At 43.1% G+C, this 21,258-nt stretch overlaps 1 protein-coding gene across 2 annotated transcripts in view; it reads left to right on the top strand.

Annotated features, from left to right (window-relative positions):
- The first annotated feature begins 4,591 nt into the window (after positions 1–4,591).
- kctd16b (potassium channel tetramerization domain containing 16b) overlaps positions 4,592–21,258 on the top strand; it is an 87,870-nt gene continuing 71,203 nt past the window's right edge. The window contains exons 1-2 of one of the 2 annotated variants that reach the window (XM_071542410.1): positions 4,604–5,433; positions 12,533–12,536. In XM_071542410.1, coding sequence (XP_071398511.1) covers positions 4,604–5,433; positions 12,533–12,536 — 834 coding nt within the window. Of the gene's footprint in view, positions 5,434–12,532; positions 12,537–21,258 lie in introns of both variants that reach the window. The other variant, XM_071542409.1, reaches the window with a different exon arrangement.

Raw genomic sequence — 21,258 nt, 5'->3', positions numbered from 1 at the left:
GACGATTTCCCTCAAATGGTTTATCCCATCACCCAGTGACTCTTTATCCCCAAATTAAAAGTTACTGTCTGCTGAAACTTTTGTAAGTTAAGCTAAGCAGACCAAGTTTAACAAAAAACCCCACCCAAGTCTAAAGCATAACTCAGGCTTATTTGGGAGCTAATTTTGGTAAACACTGATCCTCTTTGAGTCAACTGAAGTCATGCATTGAATGTCTGCCTGCTGTACTTGCAGATCCCATCTATCTTTAAGCCTTGGCATCATTCAGTCCAGCTCTAATGAGAGATGGAAATGGAAGGAATATGCTGCTTATTTCAACCATCTGTGGGCTGAAAACTCCCTTTAATAGTTTTCTGCACCGCGCAGGAAGAAAATGACTGTGAGTGGATCTGTGCGAAGGAAGTGGACTACTATTGATTTCACTTTCTCTGATGTATGTTATCCCTATTGGAAAATGTTTTTTAATGAATGTTATTGCTGTGCTTATGGAATAAATGTTTCATCATATATTTTGTATTGACTACAATGAAATTGAAATGAGTCCCCCAAGATGAGAGACAGAAAACTAAGCAAAAGACTAGAATAGATGTCATAGCCCATTCCACTTCAATTTATTGCAGATTTTTTTTTATCTGCAGTTGATCATTCCATATTTCTAAGTGCCAATACGTTTAGACAATCATACTTAAGTGTATAAAAGTAAATCTAGTCTCCTTTTCTATGAATGATGACAAACCTGACACCATCTGAAATGTGTGTTAATGCTTTAAACCCATTTAGCTTGAACACCATGCAGGTTAAAACACATGCTAAAAATTATTTTGCAAATACTAGTTTACCCAAATCTGCTTGCAACCGGCCTCCAAACAATAAACAGCTTCACAGGTGGCTCACAAACATTAAGCCACGGGGGAAATGTGTCTGAATTTGCGATGGTGCTGTTGTGTGTTTTCCGTGCTTTTACTCCATTAAGCCAACTGCTCATCGGGGATAGATAAAGATAGATAAAGCTGAGTTGAAGTGAATGGTGTCAGCCCAAACAGGTTAACTCCTTACAGGTGGTCAATCATCTGCTCTTTAAATAGCAGCACATCGGGGAGCAGTGTTGTAGCTACATGTATTTATGATGAAGCTACCGCCATGGCCTACTTCTGAGTGACTGCACAGGTCTCAGCCAGGCACACCTCCTCTCTCTCTCTCTCTCTCTCTTACTCACTCTGTCTTTTTCACTCAGCCTCTCGCCCTATTTATCTCTCTATATCTTCTCCCTCCCATTGTCTCACTCTGTCTTTCTCTCGTTGTCTCTTTCCCTACTCTCTTTTCCACTCTTTTTCTCTCTCTCTCTCAACATTTTTTGGGATTCTCGTTTCAAAGCATTGATTCAGTTCATGGATCATAGCTGATAATCCACGACTGACCAGATCAGTAAAGGAAGCCAATATTACTCTTATGGTAAAAGGTTTGCAGGGCAGAAAGCACTTAAACTTGGACTTTAGTTATAATGGGAAAAGTGAGATAAGGGAGCAGTCATATCAAGACTCACAGGCATGGAAAAATACAATGTCATCAAAACCCACTTTTATTCATTTCAGTTTAGCTTCACCTGCATTTCACTGAATCTTTAGAAAATATGCTTCATGTTTTTTTAAGTGGCCATTAATCATGTTATTTATTTCAGTCACAGACAGTGAATGAGTGAGTATTGGACACTGATTGGCAGATAGTAGGACAGGTTTATACCCAGGGATTCATTTTGATGATTTTGATAATTGATTAATGACATTTTAATTGATAAGTTGAGTGATACTCTTACCAGCACTTTTAGAGACCAACTAGAAGACTTATTACATTGTCGCAAGTACACAATATTTATAGCATAATGACAATCAGGTTTATTACTCTGATAACTCTGGCAGATATAGAGCTGTTTATGAGCCAAGTTACATACAGGCAGGGAGTCAAAGTCTTAATAATATCCAATACTGCTGAAGTGCCTCTGAGCAATGACACCTACTGTAATTCCCATTGATTCATGCACCAATGTGCTCCAAAGACTAGCCAACATGAACTTAATACTGTGATACAATGCATGTGACTGATTCTATGCCCCTGTCTGTGAAAACTATAATTCTAGCTATCGTGTAGATGCATTTAACAAAATTATACTTTTCAATTTAAACAGAAAAGCAGTGACAGTGAAGGAATGTAGAGAGACTTCTGAGACTTTTCTTCTGGCGGTTTTCTCATGGCAAGGTCAGTAGGAAAAAGCGGATTGCTCAGCAGATGGAAACCAAAGGAAAATAAAAAAGCAGAGAGGCAGGCAGAGGGCTGAAATAAAAAAAAATATTCTGTCTTTAAACCTGTTTATGATATGAGCTTGTCTTAAGAGTATTTTTTTTTTGTGTGAATGTGAATGCGAAGCATGGTGTCACTGGAAAAGTTCAAGCATGTTCAGTCAAATTTCCTGGTAAAAAATAAAGGTTAAAATAATAAATAAATAAAAGAATGGCTTCAGTAATGTCTCTTTTTTTAGGACAAACCTTCAAAAATACAGTTGAATACACACACACACACACACACACACACACACACACACACACACACCCATACCTTGCTTGCAGCCTGAGTAGCTGTCCATGGTGCTGAAAAGAGCAGTCTTGAAGAGAAACAGAGGATGAACAGAAGGGGGCGCTGTTGCTCATTCACAAATTGCACGTCAGAAATCTCACAAAAATTATTACAACTCAGTGGCAGTTATCCAGCCATTATGATTCTGGGTTTTTTTTTTTAAATTTTTTATTTCTGATAGGGTAACGCCACAAATGAATAGAAATAAAAAGACATGTCTATTTGGTAGTCAAAATGTGAAACTGGGTTCATAATCTACAAATATTAGTGAATATTTTAGATGATTTTGGTGTGATAAAAGCATGTTTTGCATGGTCTCTTCCATAATGGCTTCTAACTCGAAGTGGATTAGCGCAAACATTTTGCAGCAAGGTAGGGCTACATGCCAGTTCCTCTACTTTTTTTTTTCCCACGATTCCATTTCCCATTCAAGTTCTGGGTAGAATAGTGGCATTTTGAGTGTTCAGCCAATCAAGATAATGTTGGATACAAACACCATCTGCCACAGTTTCTTTACCACTATGCATCTTGCTGTGAGTGCCTAAAGCTTTATTTTTCAACAAGAAGATCATTAAATCAGCATTAAGTCTTTACATTCCCATATGGGAACGATGCAGTGGAGGGTAAACCCACCTAACCTCAGTTTTCCTATACACTCTTTTTTAGGCTGATATAAATCTTTATGGCATAATGGCATCATTAGTATACATGATGGTAATTAGCATCAAACTGATGTAAGTTATATAATGATAGGGTCACAATGTAATCTAAAATATAATTGATTTTTGTTTAATGGTTGCCTCCTTATGATGATTACTGACAGGACTTTTTATTTTCCGCTCCATCACTCCTTGCAGCCTGGAGTCGCCCCTTGCGCCTGTAGTAGGCTACATGTATTTTTCCGTGTGTTTCAGGCGGTGGGGGAGGCAGCAGCGGCGGCGGCACCACCCTGCTCTGGAGGGGAGGAGGAGAGGAGGAGAGGAGAGAGGAGGAGAGGAGAGGAGGGGGGAGAGAGAGCTGCTCGTTTCAGCACCGCGGACAGCTCCCGGTAAACCCAGCCAGCTGCGGGTCGGTCCTCCGCTATTCTGCAAAGCCCAGGATTGAGATTTAACGCCTCTTGAGGATAAGATTTTTTTTTTTGGGGAGGGGGATTTATTTTAATTCAATCCGGAGCAAACGATCTATTCGCAGTGACAGGCTACAGACAGACCGACACAGGACTCCCGGGGTTTGCGTGTGCAATCTCTGTGAAGTTTCTCGCCACAGAAAAAGGCATTCTCCCTCCTGCTATCCAGCCCGGGCAAATTGGCTGATGTTCGAGTGGAAGTTGGAGATAAAACGAAAGTGACAATACCATATCAGCACCTTCCTCCCTTTGGACTATACCCTAACAGAAGTTGTTGGTGGACTTTTTCTTTTTTATCCCCCATTCAGCTGCGTATTTTTCTGGGTGTTATTTTTCCATTTTGCAGAGGGGATTTTCTATTTGTTGGCTATTGCTCCGAGAAGCAAATAGGGCAGCGAGACAAGTTTCTTTTTCATCCGGTGAAATAGGCTACTCATAACCTCCATTGGTTCCCTCGGTAATGCTCTTTTCCCAGGGGCGATGGGAGTCCTACAGTCACTGATGCAAGCCTTTGATGCGCCCGGGTACATTTCTCTCCTCTCGCAGCACTGATTGTTTTCCCCTCCAAGTCACCCATCTTTTTTTTTTATTTCCCATTTACAGAGGGACTCCCGGACTGCCATTATTCCCAATTTTCGACAACTAAAGACTGGTAGGTGATGGCCACAGATCCATGAGAATTACTTATTCATATTATTGTGAGATGTGTGCTGAACTGGAGGCCCTGCGTTTACGCACTGTAACCGAGGACACAGCTTAGGGCAACTTTTGGGACACTGATCCGTCGTTTTTTGGGGGGTTTTATTATAGGAATAGGGGGGTATTTCGTAGTTGTTCATGACGGAGACGATGGCGCTGAGTGGAAACTGTAGGACTAACCCCAAAGAGCAGGGATCAGTTCAGAACAGTTTCCCAGATGTTGTTGAATTAAACGTAGGGGGGCAGGTTTATTACACGCGTCACTCAACTCTGGTAGGAACCCCGAATTCATTACTGGGCAAAATTTTCTCCGCCAAAAAAGACGCGTCTAATGACTTGGCGAGGGACCCCAAGGGCCGCTACTTCATCGACAGAGATGGGTTTCTATTCCGCTATGTGTTGGACTACCTCCGAGACAGGCAAGTCGTCCTGCCCGACCACTTCCCGGAGAAAGGCAGGCTCAGGAAAGAGGCGGAGTACTTCCAGCTGCCCGACCTGGTGAAGCTCCTGACCCCGGAGGATTTCAAGCACAGCCCGGACGACTACTTCCACAGCGACTATGAGGACGGCTCCCAGGGCAGCGACCACCGGGTGTGCCCGCCGCCCTCTCTCGTGCCCGCCGATAGAAAAAGCGGATTCATCACGGTGGGATACCGGGGGTCGTGCACCATGGGCCGAGAGAGCCAGACAGACGCCAAGTTCAGGAGGGTACCTCGGATACTGATATGCGGGAGGGTGGCGCTGGCCAAAGAAGTTTTCGGGGAGACCCTGAACGAGAGCCGGGACCCGGACAGGACCCCGGACCGGTACACCTCCCGGTTTTACCTCAAGTTCAAGCACCTGGAGCGGGCTTTTGACATGCTGTCGGAGTGCGGCTTCCAGATGGTGGCCTGCAACTCGTCAGTCACTGCCTCGTTTGTCAACCAGCACACAGAGGACAAGATCTGGTCCAGCTACACAGAATACGTGTTCTACCGTAAGTGGCACATTGGATTATTGCAGCAAGCCGGCACGCACGCGCACGCGCACACACGCACGCAAAGAAACAGAGTCGCCGCTAGAAGGCACACTTGGTTTACACGTCCTCTTCTTTCACCAGAGAGAAAGAGAGAGACATAGAGGAAGAGGGAGTGAGTGTGTGTGTGTGTGTGGGAGAGAGAGAGAGAGAGAGAGAGAGAGAGAGAGAGAGAGAGAGAGAGAGAGAGAGAGAGAGATGCATCTGGCTGTGGGATGGATGGACTTTCATGTTTCTAGAAAAGGACAACCCCTCTTTTGAATGGTGTGGGTGTATGGAGAGGGGAAGGCCTTCCTGTCAACACTTGAATGGCGACTGCAGATCCTTTTTGGCACGACTGGAGAATTTAATCAGAGTTGTGTTTCCACCCTGAGACAAGTGTAAAACTCCCTTACTTTTCCATGAGTTTGCATGACTAGATCATGACTAGCATTTCCATGACCTACATTGCTGACATATTCCAGGCCATGGTTTGTGATCGAGAAAAGGTTTAAAGGGATGAATGAATGTAAAACCAGCTGGTGGGCGCCATATGATGCAATAAGCTGCAGGATGTGTTGAAGCTGAAAAATACATCCTGTTTATGGTTATTTTTTTCTGTAAGTGACTCATTTGTAAAAAAAAAAAAAAATACCATGACTGAGTGACTGACTGAATGAATTTCCATGACTGACAGATAGTTTATTACATTCACTGACACTATACATGAAAAAAACCCGCAAAATGACATGTTATTCCACAGATATCTTGACCTGTGGGCGTCCTGCACCTCCGCAAGCATCAAACTTACACGCTCAGTAGCATGGGAAGTTTTGCCTGAGCCCTGTGGAACAAACCCAATTAGAGATCACTCCTGGTAATTGGGGCTAAGTCAAGGTGTTGTAATCTCTCCCTCGGAGCAACGCAACCTCAGCTCTGAACACGTATATCTGACAAGCCGGATCATGTTTTGATCTCACTGTGTTCAAATCTATTACAGCATGTTGCAGCATTCTGCAGCCCTCTTTTAGATTTCATTAGATTTAGTCACATTTTAGTAATTCTGCTCACTTTAGTTTTTCATTTAATTCTGCTTTGCTCAGAAACATGTGACGTCTTAGTTTAGTTTTTGTCAGCTACATTTAGAGAAATTTCTGAGATGGCTGCTTGCATGTGTATCATAATGAGAGTTGAGCGAGTGGAAGAGGCAGAGAGAGATAGAGAGAGAGAGATAGTGAGAGAGAGAGAGAGAGAGAGAGAGAGAGAGAGAGAGAGAGGGGAGTCATTTGCTATGCAGTGCACTTGCATGGAGAGACAACTGTTTGACAAAATTTACACTTATCTTTGCTGTCTCCCTCCTCATCCAAGATGCTGAACCACTCGCTCCAACTCCTGCTATTTCTCATCTGGTGCATTTCTCTACTTCATCTTCCCTCTCCTTTCATCCTTTCCTAGCTTTCAATTTCCTGCGTTTCCTTCTGGCGTTCCTGTTGCTTTCCTCCCCTCTCTCGCTCTCTTTCTAGGCAGAGGGTGTCTGGGAAGGAAGCAGGTGAAAGAAGAGTGGTAACGAAGAGACGATGATGGCTTTTATAATGGCTCTCGTAATATTTTATGACGCAACAAAACACTCCATATTCTCTGATCTGACAGTGCATAATCAATCTCCAGCTGCTGCAATGAAACTGCCATAAGGTAGACAGATACGTACTTTAAGTGAGATTGTGAAAATGCTGCAGTTCGTAGTGGCTGTATATTATCTGCTCTAAGAAATACTATAAGACAAGGCTTTCACTGGCATGGAACAAGAATCTGAATCTCTAGCCACGCCCACTTTAGAAACTCACATAATGAGTGTCAGACTACTGAAACAGTAGCCAGCACTCTTGAAAAATGAATGAACTGTCTTTAACAGGTTTCAGCTATACCGCCTTTATCAGCTGAAACATGTTCAATTTAAACATGTTTAGAATAAAGTCATCATAACTATATTTTGGGGGAATGTGCTGGCTATTATTTGCAAGTTTTTGAGCCTTTTGCACCTCACTTTGTCATTTATTGTTTTCTAATGCACCTCCAGCCTGTATGAGTGTCAGGCTAAGCATAATAGGGTGAAGCTGTAGGTCTACTGATCTATTGTCTGTCAAATTGTACCTGCTAGTCATTAGTGTCTGTTTTTACTTACATGGAGAACCAGATGGACGAGGTTTTGTCGCATAGGACAATACAACAGGTACCAGAAGTTTTAGATTTTTTTTTTTACTTTCAGGGTCTATTTGAGGAAAGTATACTTTTTTGTGATTGACAATTTATCAGACTTCCTAAATTGGCCAGATGGAGTACAGCAAATCCAACCCATCTGGTGCTCCAAGATAGTTAAAGCAAACTCTACAGCCTGCGGTATACTAACAACAAAGTCAACTTTGCCAGAAATAGAAGCATGGCACCGTGCACAAATTTCTGTATATTCGCTGTGGCTTCGTATTGTTCGTTTATTTATACTCTACGCCAGTGGGGGTGCATGAAGATTAAAGAGGTAACCGTAACCTCAGGAAACTGGAATTAACAGTGCTAAAAACTATGAGAATAACAATGACAAAGGCGGCGGTGAATGAGCGACAAAGGAGGCTGAGGGAAAATGAGGATTTAGAAGCTGTCTGTTCGGTCACAAAGGTGCAGATATCCTCTAACGAGCTCAGCAAGCCGAGCCGAGAAAGAGAAGACCACAACATGTTAGCACAGAGATGTAAACAGAGGCAGTTAACCGTAAATGGAAACGGAGATGCTTTTCCACAAGGCAACACAACCTATTATGTGATATTTTAGACCAATCGCAGAAGCTTGCATAGTGGAGGCTGGTGTGCGAAGAATTTGACTAGTTTGTCTAGCAAGGCCAAACTAGTCAGAAACAATACAGAGCTTTGTTTTCTTCTGCAAACGTGACCTTTTGTCCATACAAGCCTGACAAAATTAGTTTCTGCAGCAAGTATACCATGACCTTAAGAATTATTTGCAAATAGTATTGAACCCTGTTTTGGTTATTAATATAGTTCCTCTTGTGGTTGCTATGGCTTTGTCATCTATAAAACGTATTGAAAACAAGGGGTTCAGCTCTATAATGTAGTCAGTATTCCTATAGCGACTGCAGTGAAACTGTTAAGGTAGACAGCTGTGGAAAACTACTTTAGTGGCAGGGAGGTTCACACTGTTAAAATACAACAAAGTGAAAACAGGTCTAATTACATAAGTGTGAGCTACAACTCAGCATGTGCTGCCTAATGTTCAAAATGTAATTGAAGAAGCTGCCAACAACACTGAGATCAATGTGTTGAGGCAGCTGTCATGATATGCACTAATAATGTAGTGCAACAGTTTCGACTCTAATAGGCACAGCGATGTGAAAATTTTATGTTTTCTTTGCCTTTAAAAAAAAGTTTAGTTTCAAGAAAGTTCTTCTGTAAAGAGTAGTGACACTGGCTTGTCTCTGCTAAGAGATGTAACAGTGAAATCCTTCTGTTTTTGGCAAGTGTTCAATAGAAAGAGAAGACTAGAAAAGAAAGTGACAGCTCACTTGAAAAGGCAAACACACACAGTATGTTGACATAGTTGTGGTGTAGTTTTTACATATTTCATGAAAAGCCTCTGTTTGTATGTAGACTGTATTTGTAAAATCCCTGCTTGTCCATGGTTCCAAACCTTCTTGTCAAACCTGTATCCCATAACTATATGTAAAGTATACGTATGGCTATTGCAGTTTTTAGTAGCAGCCATGGTAGCTCTGCATTCATGTTCCACGGTCATTGCCAAGTAATTTGTGATTATAGGACAGATGATTTTTTTTGTATGTTTGGCATCTTATAATTGTGATATACATTGTTTCATATATATAGGAAACATTTTTAGTTCAAGAAAAGAGGCAACTGTATGGCATCTACAGTAAAACCTACCAGTGGTTCTGCTCTAACCCACAAAATTACTGTTCCTATCTTCCAGATGTTAGGCATGGAAATGCAGTTATGGGCCATGGGCAAACATCCATCAAATGCTCATTACATGTCTGTCGGGAGACTAGAAGTCAATGAAAATGCTATTTAATGGCATTCAATAATTATTCCACTGCAGATGCAGCCATATCTGTAAAATACTTAATATCCTAAATACCATTTTCTATTCATCTTGTTTCAAGCTTTCCTTATTATGACTCTGGGATGGGGCCAGGACCGCTGGTTAGAAACCACTGAGCCGTGAATTCAGCGCCCCAGGGAAAACCATTGCCAGCCCCATAAATCACAGAAGTCCAATGATCAGAGGGTTAAAGAGCAAAAAGGAGTGAAAAGCCATATGAGCGATTCACTGGGCTGGGTCCCGGCTAAATGAGCTATGCATTAATCGTCTGCATGAAGCAGCTATGATGACTGGATGACTCTTGGCTCTGCTAACCCCCCAGAAGCCTCCAGTGCTAACAAGCCAAATCAAGTGGTGGTGGGGGGTGCTGATACACACACACACACACTTAGACACACACACACCTTGCTTATGCGGTAGTTGGCAGTGTGTCTGTGTGCTGCCTCTGCAGACCTCTTCTTGCTTACTGACAAACAACAACTGCTTCCCGGCTTTGTTGACAAATGTTCAGCTTGTTAGAGGGCACACACTCAAAGATGAGGGCACAACACACACACACACACACACACACACACACATGGCAGCTGTGTTTACATATTGTATGGACGCCTAAACACACACACAGGCACACAAACCCATCCACACACACACACACACGGACAAGAGTGTGCACACAAACACAGGTAACTAGGCACTCTCGTGCACACATAAAGGTAGTCAGGTTCACACACACACACACACACACACACACACAGGCAAGTGCGCGCATACACACACAGAATCATGCAGGGAGTTTGTTAAGGGTTGAAGTCACCCGGTGGAATAAATGTAGTCGGTGACAGTCTTTTGTTTGTCTGCCTGTCGCCTTTTTGGCACGCTCAACCTTCCCCCTCTCCCCCTCCCCCGTCTAAACTCTCCCCATCCACCCTCTTCCTCGTCTCCCCGTCTCTTCTCTTTTTTTTTTCTTCCTCCCCTCCTTTCACTTCTTCTCATTTTTGCTCTAGTCAATCATACCCAGGCCTTTCTCTCTTTTCTCGATTCCCGCCTCCCCTCTCTCCCCCGCTTCATTTCGCTCTGTGCGCCGCGGGGGCAAGGAGCAGCGCGGCAGCACCAGTTGCCTTTATATGCCTCGCTGCACTGTCACGCCTCCTGTCTCACCGCCTATTCATATCTCTGTCTGTCTTCCTGTCCATCTCCCCGACCGTTTATACACCTGTATCTCTCTCTGTCTGTGATTCTACGCCCACTTATTTTACCTGCCTGTCGCTCTTTGTTTGTCTTATACCATGTGAAGGAGTCTGTCTCTTATTGACTGTCTGATGGTATGCTTTTCTCTCTCTGACTGTCTGGATACTTCTTTTTTAGACCTCTATTTGCTGAGCATGTATGCTCTTTTCATCAAATCCCTGCTTCAGACGTATTCTGTTCAAACCTGGGAGCTGCCCATTTCTACCACAGTCTTCTACTGAGTTCCACTGGAGCAGTAGTTGGCTTTCAGGTGACGTAATGCACCCTCTGGCAGCCATGTTGGAGGTCCTCAGCTCTTGGGCAAGAGTGACTAAGAAAAGGTGATTGTGCGTCTTAATGTACAACTTGGTTGCATCAACAAAACTGAACAGACATGGTAGCAAACACATCTAGTAGAAGCTGATGTTAGCAGTTGCTAGTCTTCTCCTGTTAACATTAACATTGGTTGCTTTGCTAAATTATTCTGCTGGCTAGTTGGCTAACAACCAGCCAAAAACCAGCTGTTTATTCAGGTTAACTGAGCTGACTTCTCAAGCTACAGCTCAGAGAGTTTTGGAGTAGAAGCAGGACTAAACTTTAGAAAGGCAAGACAGATTACTGTGCCACAGTAACCTAAATCTGGAAAAAAGAATCCATCTCACTGGATGATTCACTTTTACTTGTAACAGTAAACTGAAATGACCTGCACCAACACCACAAGACATCAGTATCTCTCTTTTTCTAGCTCGGTTGATTTAGCCATTATTTGCACACAGCTAGTTCTCCATGGTTGGGGGTTAAGTGCTGTACATGCTCAAGGACACTACAGCAGTAGTTTTTGAGGTAGGGAGTGTGTTACTCATTCACTCCCCTGTAACACTGACCCAGCCTCCACTCACTCAGCTCGTTTCTCTTAGCAAAACCCCTTTTCTCTCTCGTCCCTCTCTTTTCCTGTTATGTGTCTTTTTTACCTCCTTGTCTCTATCTGTCTCTTTTCTTTTCTGTGACTATTCGAGTGCGGACCGGCCTCCGAAAGCCCAGAAGGCAAATTTATTTACCAATTTGTCGCATGGCTGGAGTGACTGATAATTAATCATCTCTTTTGACAGTTGGTTCAGCGGTATTCACCACAGGGCCTGACGGAGCCGACGACCACAACAGAACCATCAAAACGACGACATGACACAAAAAATTCTAACATTTCCACAGCGCACTGAGAGGAAAGGAGTGACAGATTTTTTGCCTCAGGATATATCTCCAGGCTTTACTGTTTACATCAGCTGAACATGCGAGAGTCAAGTGTGTTTCTTTGCAAATGGTCACTTTCATACGACCATGTGTGCTGGTGTGTGACACGTTTAGCCATTAGCTTGTTACACACAGATGAGTAACTCATTGTGTGGCAAATGTGTTCTGGCAGGTGGGAACGAAGGGGTTATGGTAATGGTTATGGTGTATGTGTGTGTCTGTGTTCGTGTGTGTGGCGTGTGTGTGTGTGTGTATGCGTGACCCATATTACACTTCCTGAGGCATTAGCACATCCGCTGAGCCGCTAGCTAAGCACACACCTGCACACAACCAAACCCACACGCACATACACCCACGCACATACACCCACACACACACACACACACACACGCACAAGCACTCATCAGCATACCAAGCCATTTCGCTCATCCTGCAGCCTCTGCAGCCCAGCCGGTGACGACATTAGCAGCGGCGGTCCCATGCTGCAGGCCTGTAGGAAGTGATTAGCCGTGGAGCAGACAGGCCGTGACAGCTCTGAGGAGAGGCTTGATAGGGACAGCTGCTACCCTGGCCCCGGCTCCACAGGGGCTCCAGCACCGCACACCTCCACTCTGCATTATTCAGACTGAGACATGGAGGCAGGAAGGAGAGGAGGGAGAGGAGAGAGGAGAACAGGGAGTACCGGACAGAAAGACAGAAAAATACTATTACTGCGACTAACAGGACTACTAGAAGGAGCTCACTGCTGGAACTACTCCTACTACTACTGCTGAGACTATGGCTACTATTACTACTACTACTACCACTAGCACTATTACCACTACTATGACTACTACTACTACTATTGGTACTACTACTACTACTATTAGTCTACTACAACTATAACTATTACTACTTGACTAGCTACTACTACTATTGCTATTGCTACTGGTACTACTACTACTATTAGGCTACTACAACTTTAACTATTATTACTACTTTGACTACGACTACTATTGCTGCTACTAGGCTACTTCTAATATTGCTACTACTACTATTAGTCTACTACAACTATAACTACTGCTACTACTACTATTACTACAACTACTGCCACTAGTAGGCTACTATTAGGCTACACAAAACTATAACTACTACTATTACTACTTTGACTACTGCTAGGCTACTTTTACAATTGCTACTACTACTAAGACTACTACTAATTATATAGTAATTTTCTAATCACAGTTGCAAAGCCCTTTGCAAAGGAGTAAAAAGCAAAGCCAGATAAAATCAACAGGAAAAGCAATAAAAGCAAGGTGAGATATATAAAAGCAAAGCCAGAACCATAAAAAGGAGGTCAAATTAAATTCATGAAAAAAGCAATTACTTAGTACTTTAAAAATGAGTCTTAACAAGTGATTTAAATGATACAGATTTAGTCAGCTTAACTCTTCATTCACACTATTGATATGTCGCTCTATTCAGACTAATTATCGGCAGTGTGAGAGCCTCCGATTGCATCTATGTCAAGGTCTCATGCAGCTCAATGTTTTGCACAAGCAAATCATGTATTTTTTGCTGCTTTGGTATTGCCTTTCATAACGTTACCTCGTTTTGAAGAGTTAACACAGCTAGCTAAAATTGGGGTCATGTGAGCTTGTCTTTTTTGTTCCAGTAAGAATCCTAGCAGCTGTATAAGCTGTAGGCGAGAGAGAGACTTTTGACTGAGGCAGGAACACAGAAAGTTGCTGTAGTCTCAGAGAGAAGAGATGAAAGCATAGATGACCTTTTCCTCACCAAAAGGATGACAAATTGCTTAACTCGGGAAATACTCTTCAGTCGGAAGAAACAAGATTGAACAACAACCATAACCTGTTTGTCAAAGCTCAAATTAGCATCAAAAATGACACGAGTTACAGGAGGATGAGGGATAGACAGGGGTGAAAAGGTACAGGATCTGTGGGTGAAAGCAATAGAAAGAGTGAGTGGTAGAGAGCGAAAGCCTGACTGTAGTTGAGGGTAAACACATCTGAACTCACTGTGCCCACCATTTTCATTTTTGAAATAGAGTTTACTCACCCTTTCAAGCTGGTAGAGAAAAATTTATAGTATACATTAAAGCGAGCTGCTGAGTCACATGAAAATAGGGTCTTTTCAAGAAAATAAAATATAAGCTAACCTGAAAATACAATATTTTTTGTGTTTACATTGGTGTTTATTGGTCTTATTGTGATAGGTGACCAGAGTTCACAGAGGAGAGGAGGATATAGAAAGTTAAGGAGAGGCAACAAGGAAGGAAGGAATGAAGTACGGATGGATGGAGGGCAAGTAGGTCATAACGAGAGAAGATAGACTTTCTAGTGTGTCTGGCCTCCCCTTGACCTTCTACTCTGGAAGCGTAGCATCTCCGATTCCCACAATCCCCGGCCTCTGGAGGATACGGGGAAGTGTAGAGCTTCTGCAATTCACTGAGGAGGAGAGAGAGAGAGAGAGAGAGAGAGAGGTAGAGAGAGGGAGAGAGAGAGAGAGAAAAAGACAATAGTGAGAGAGTGAACACTGGAGAGTCAACAACCGACTCCCCTAAGCCCTCAGCGTCCCCCTCCTCTCCTCTCCGTCTATCAACCCATTTTCTCCTCCTCTGTGACTCTTGACACTCCATTCTCTCTGCTGTGGTAGGCACAGTTGATATAATGCTGATGCTCTTCCCCTGTTGTGTTGGAATAAGTGCTCTGCTGTGCGGCGAGGTGTGGAGCGCTGCTATAACGACAGAGACAGCAGCTGGAGAGCCTCTTCACTCACTCAACCCACCGGCTGGCTGCTGCAATGCATCAAAGCCTCAATGGCGTTCGCTGTGTGCGAGGCCGGCTTGATTGGAAACACAATGCAAAGGGGGGGGGGGGGGGGGGGGGCAGAAATCCCATCACAACGGTAATCATATCGTATTACCATACCAGTGGATGTTTCTATTGACTGAATGTCAAAGTTCAGATGAATGCCTGCTGTGGGTTAGATTAAGGTTTTTCTTTTTTTTAAAGATTATTATATAAAATTATTATTATTATACGATACATAGTGCCAAGAAAAGAAAGTTTATAGTAATAGTCACCCACATTTAAATCAACTTTTTCTGTGTATTTGGGATCAGTATGAACCCAAATGTTATAGTTTCAAGACTCTCTGAAAGTCTCTGAAAACTCTCAACTAGGAACCTTTTGGAGCTATTTTTTTTTCAATATTTAGTATTTATTACAACAGCCAAAGTGTGAATTTCACTGACAGGCATAGCCAGTGCCCATGAGCCGCCCGGGTGCTTATAGGGTACAACTAACTCGCTAGCAGCCTCGCTTTATGCATGTAAGAATTACAAATAATGTAATACTTCATTTTTTTATTTACTCATTTATTTAACAGGACAAATGCATTAAACATTGTTTCATGTATAAAATAGATGCTATGCATGTGGGCTTCTAGCCAAAGCTAATTTGCAACCCCTCTCCCTGGCTAGTCTTTTGGGGTTAAAACAGAAAGTACAGGAACATTAAGATTGAAAATAGTCCAGAAACATTAAAATACAATACAGGAACATTGATTGAAGAATTGATCACGCAGGGAAATTCTCTTTGTTCTGCTTGTCCCCTATCGTTGGGTCGGACAGGAGGTTCAGCTACATCCCTGCATGTCTGGAGCTGGTGGGTCGTCGTGTTTTGCTCAAAGACACTTCGGTAGAGCGGATGCTACTGGACTGAGGCCCTTGAACTCGGGTCTTTCAGAAGGGTCTCTACGCCACCTTGCTGCTAAAGTCTGACCAATTTAGTGTCTTAACAGCAGAAACAACCACGTATGTAAAAGTCAACATGGCTACCATCATGACAAAGCGGCCTTTAACACGTGCCTACATTCACCCATTCACACACACATTCGTACACCGATGGCGGCAAGCTACCACGCAGGGTGCTGGCGCAACCATCGGGAGCAATTTGGGGTTCAGCATCTTGCCCAAGGACACTTCGACATGCGGACTGGAGGAGCCGGGGGACCACCGACCTTCTGATTAGTGGACGACCCGCTCTACCTCCTGAGCCACAGCCGTCTCCAGGCTAACAAAGACACAAAATCGATGTTTATTGGTCTACTTATAATCTAAAAATACATGTTTTGTATGGGAATTTATGGGGGTTTGGGGTGGGTGGGTGAGTCTGAATAGTCTGTACTCTATTTCTATGGTCTGTGCTCGATTTAAGTTTCATTCTTGCTTTTTTCCCCACTTAGCTCCGCCTCTCATCTATATCCATACCGCTGCTCGCCAGCCTGCGTCTACTCACCCTTCATCTATCTTTTCCACTCTGTGCTGAAAAGAGTCTTTCATGATGAAATAGTCGCTCAATATTCAAACCCCTATTAGTACTTAAACTTCATGATGAAACTTCACAGTTTGATACTGTTTGGGATCATTCCTAATTCTATTGTGCCTCATTAGTAATCACATAGTGTCATTCACCCAGCAGTGCTCCCCAGCTTGATAGAGCTTATGGTCATACTGCTGTAATTTTATCCCAGAGTGCTTTACAGCTTCCTAGGGCAGAATGTCAGTGGCATTTCATTTGTAAGTGGCCATGAAGTCTTTATATCCATTAACAAAGCTAGAGACAGTAATATAGCAACTCCAGAGGAAATTAACTTGTGTGCAAAGAGAGTACCAATAGTAACATGTCATAAAAGACTAGTGTGTCTTGATAGGGTGTGCATTAAAATACAATATCACAGCTCCATATTTCTTATCTGTAGTCTTTTCCAGAAAGGAGACTAGCTTACTCGCATTATTATTATTATTCGTTTTTTCATTACTGAGACAGGAGCGGGGCTGAGAGGGATAAAGATAGACGTGACACAAGAGAGAAAGTACTGGCAGGATTTGATATTTAGATATTTTTTGATATTGTTTTGGCATTTTTGCCTTTAATAGTTCACAGTGGAGAGAGAGTGGAAACATGGGAGAGAGTGGGGGATGACGTGTGGCAAAGGTTGAACTCAGGACATCACGCAGATACATGGTTTGTGTTGTGGAAGAAAACTCAGGATGAGAGACTGGCAGTTTGACAGGTTTAGTCAATCTGAAGGTTGGGAGGCAAGGAACTCAAAATCTGGGTGATTACACAGAGTTTTATAGTGTTGAATATTCATGATTATGTCAATACAGACATACATTTGGGCATTTACACATTCCAGGCTCACAGTTCTATGAGAAACACACAAGATTTTACTTTTAGAGTTTAATCTTATAATGATGAAGCAGAGTTGAAGTGTAAATATGGGTCAAAGGTTATATATAGGAGTATTGCTTAGTATAGGTACGTTTCCATTTCTTCCTCAACAGCGTCTTAGCCTGGTGAACTAGGATGCCTGGATTAGATTTTTGGTCAGTACAGGTACATATGGTTCCAGACGAGAGCGTCTTAGCCATTATAACATATTCTGATCACTAGAAATGGGAGCATGTTAAAATAGCTGAATAGTCTTTAGCATAACATCACACAGTACCTGAACTGCAGAGGATCATTTTGAACTCCAATATTGTGTCGCATTAGTAATCCCTTGGTGTTGTTTCAGAGTGCTCAACTGCTTGCTAGAACATACTGTCATCGCCGTTTCATTCCTGGCTGTGAAGCTCTCTGTGGCTGTGAGTGGCTGTGAAGCTCTCTGTCCATTAAAAAAAAAAAACCCACACACATAGGCATAAGCATGCAGGGCACACACACATGCACACACGATGGAAGTTAGCTTATGCAAACAGCTCACCAATGAAAAATGACTCTCATTAGGGAAGAGATTATAGATCAGCCCGCTCACTTAAACACACTTACTTAACATCTGCAATATTTCCTGCTGTTGTGTTGAATCGCTTTTGTCTATTAACCTAGAGTAGGGAGAGATGGGGGAGGGAGAGATATTTAACTGTTGCAACCCATATTAGAGTGATGGATAAGCTGTATTTTATGTTTAGAGCTACTGGCTTGATAGCAAAATGATGTACACCGAGCGCAGGAAATATTAGGAGCACCATCCTAATATTGAGCTGCACCTCAAGCCACCTCACAGCCCTAAAGTTCCTACTTTAATCTGTCTCCTTCCTTTCATCTATAACTCCCCTTCACAGCTGAAGTGGATTTACTGGGTGAAATCAAAGAGGGATCATTGTTTTCACCTGGATTTACCTGTTCAGTCCTCCTCTGTTCCTGGAAAGAGCAGACGCTATTGTGTTTTATAGCAATAAAACCTGAGAGGAGGTTGTGTACATCAATCATGGGTGGGACTGTGATGCAATAACCATGGGGAAAGTAAAGTAATACATACATAAGAATAAAAAACAAGAGAGATCGCTAATTGCCTCCCTTGTTACCACTAAAGTTTGGATTGTAAGCAGCCTGGTACGCATCTTTGACCAATCAGATTGCTTTGCTGAAATGCCCAGAAGTCTATAACATTACAACAAATCTCATTTGGTTGTGAATGATCAAACAAACATCCAGTTGGCTTGAGGAGTTTGTGATTAATGGCTTTTGTTTTTTCTAGCAGTGACGATTTATAGAATACGAGAGCATCCGATTTCATCCCATCTAGCCCACGCTCCTGTTTACTATTCACGCTGTAATGAATTATTGAAAGCTGTTTATGGAGTATGGCACAGTCTCTGGCAGCCATGTATAGAGGGCCGGGCTGTTTTTTTGCAAAAGTAATGGCTTGCTACCTGGGGTCCTGTGCACACATACATGTGTAATGGCTTGGTAACCGTAGGCCAATATTAGCTGTGAGTAGATAATGATTTGCTGGCCGGGAATCTATGTTAGCTGTGTGATTATGGTCTGCAGACAGGAGGTCTGTTTGTAAATTGGTTCTGAGGACAACATCACATGCATCAGGGCATAAACACTCATATGCATGGTCTCATATATACACACGCACACACACACACACGAAGATGAGATTAGACAGCATGCCCTAGCCTAGAGACACAATTGTTTACTACAGCATCAACCTGGCCAAAGCTTTAGGGGGATTAGTAAGTACGGTGTGTTTGTATATGTGTGTGTATGCATGCATCTGTGTGTGCATTTGCGTGTGTGTGCTTGCACGTGCGTGTGTGTATATTCCCTGATGTGTGCGCTGCCTACCTACCTTCCGACCTGCAGAGGCTGTTCGTGTCTGCATGCAGGCCCGCCCATACAATACTCGCCAGCTTGGATGTGATCTTCGGCGTGCGGTGGGCCTCATTTGTATGTGCACATGCTCATGTGTGCTGGGATGAGGAACAAGCAAATGGAGCAAGACAATTATCAACATCCATCACCTCAGAAACTCATTTTAGCCAATTAACGCTGTTATGGGCTGACATTTGGGTGCAATGCTCCCCTTTAATCATTATGGGTCTCTCTTTCACGCACGCACACGCACACACACACACTATACACACACACACACACACACACACACACACACACACACTGCACTTTAAGCTGTTAAAACAGTGGGATCAGAGCAATAATGTAGCTGTCTCATAATATAATGATCTGTCCTCGTTGAAGAGCAAATCTCATTCATCCTGATTAGGACTTTGTGTGTATGGTGTGTGTGTGTGTGTGTGTGTGTGTGCGTGTGTGTCTGTGTGTGTGTGGGTATGCGTGTGAGGTGGAATAGAGGACACCGGCCTTTTCAGCTCTCACTCTCCTCTCTTCATGTAACACCCAATAAAGAGTGTCACTTTGCCTCTCCCTTCGCTCTCCCACACTCAAACCTCGAAGCTCCTCGTCTCCTTCTCTGCCTCACCCAGCTCCACGTCTCTTTCACTCGTGTCCCCCCCGGTCTGAATCCACTTCATGAATATACTATTAGTTATGCTTGTTTTATTCTTACAAAAGAGTGTACGGTTGGAAAGACGTGGCAGATTGTGCAGGCAAACAAAGCAAAAAATAGGCTCAGAAACAAACAAAGAAAGAGAAAAATATGCATATTAAGTTATTCAACCAATGAGCCAAAACTGAAGACTCAGAATAAATATTCAGAGCAGGCTTGTTAGAAAGAGACTTTACTTTGGAACTCAAAATCTTTTCAAAGTTCTTTGGCTCATCGGTTAATACCTTCAGTCCTCGAGGGGCATAAGCAGGCTTTGCGATGTTTGCCGTTTGATTCTCGTCTAGTCCGACTGATTACGTGTTTTGTGTTCTCTCTCACTTAGAGCATCAAAATGCTGCGTTGATACATACACCACATGGGCCTTCTGGGTATTCTGGGAACTGTATGGAGCTTTGGATTAAAGCGTCCACGAAACGGCATATATTATGTGTCACCAAATGGCATATTATATGCTATAAAAGAGCATACACATAAAAGAGGAGGCAGAAAGAAGAACAGGAGGTGGTGGTGAGAGAAGAAAGAGGCAGGGAAGGGTGATGTGAGGACAGAATAGAGCAAAAAAAGGAGAGGAGAAAGACGAGAAGAAGAGAGATGAAAGGAGCATTTCTTCCTCCCACTACTCTGTTACAGATACACACAGGCCATCCAGTATTGTCGGGCACAGCTAACACTCCAGCGATGCTATCGGTGTATCTTCATGCCTCTTAGCGCTGCAACGTTATCAGTTCTTACCATTTTAAAACCTTTAGGCAGTGGAGTCCACTGAATGTGTGAAAGCCATCATGGAAAACAAACAGGCTCGCAAAAATACAAACTAGACGCTTAGATTTGGCTCACAACAACACAAAAATACATATTTTGGATTGAAATCTACAAGTGGGCGTTGAGTATGTACCCCACAAGCATGTTTTTTCAGTTTGTTTTTTTTCTGCTCGGCTCTCACCTTCCAGTTTTGTATCCGTGGGCTCCGCTGCACTTGATTTTATGCCAGTTGTGCAGATCAGGTGTTTTTCGGTTTTTCTCAGGAGCATTTAAAGCATCAAGGTGTTGTGCCGAGAGCTCAGCCTTCTGTCTTCCATAAACAATCTGCGGCTGCTGTTTCACTGATTTCAAACACCTCACCTGGAGCACACTGAGTGGTTTTGCTGCCAGTGCCGGAGCCGCTGCTGGCGGATATTTCTGGTTGCTGTTGTTTTCACTGCTCTAGGCCTCTGTCTCAGTCTATAGCTCTTTCTCTGATTCTCCTTCTCTCTCTCTCTTTCTCTTACTCTTACTTTGACAGCTGGAGTTGGTTGTTGTTTGGTTGGTGCTTTTTCTCTAGCTCTCT

This window comes from Centroberyx affinis, unplaced genomic scaffold (assembly GCF_046629955.1).
Source record: "Centroberyx affinis isolate AG114_WGS23_722 - 3 ecotype Tasmania unplaced genomic scaffold, CSIRO-AGI_Caff_v1 ptg004098l_1, whole genome shotgun sequence".
Lineage (NCBI taxonomy): Eukaryota > Metazoa > Chordata > Actinopteri > Beryciformes > Berycidae > Centroberyx > Centroberyx affinis.
This window is presented reverse-complemented; position numbering and strand designations above follow the sequence as displayed.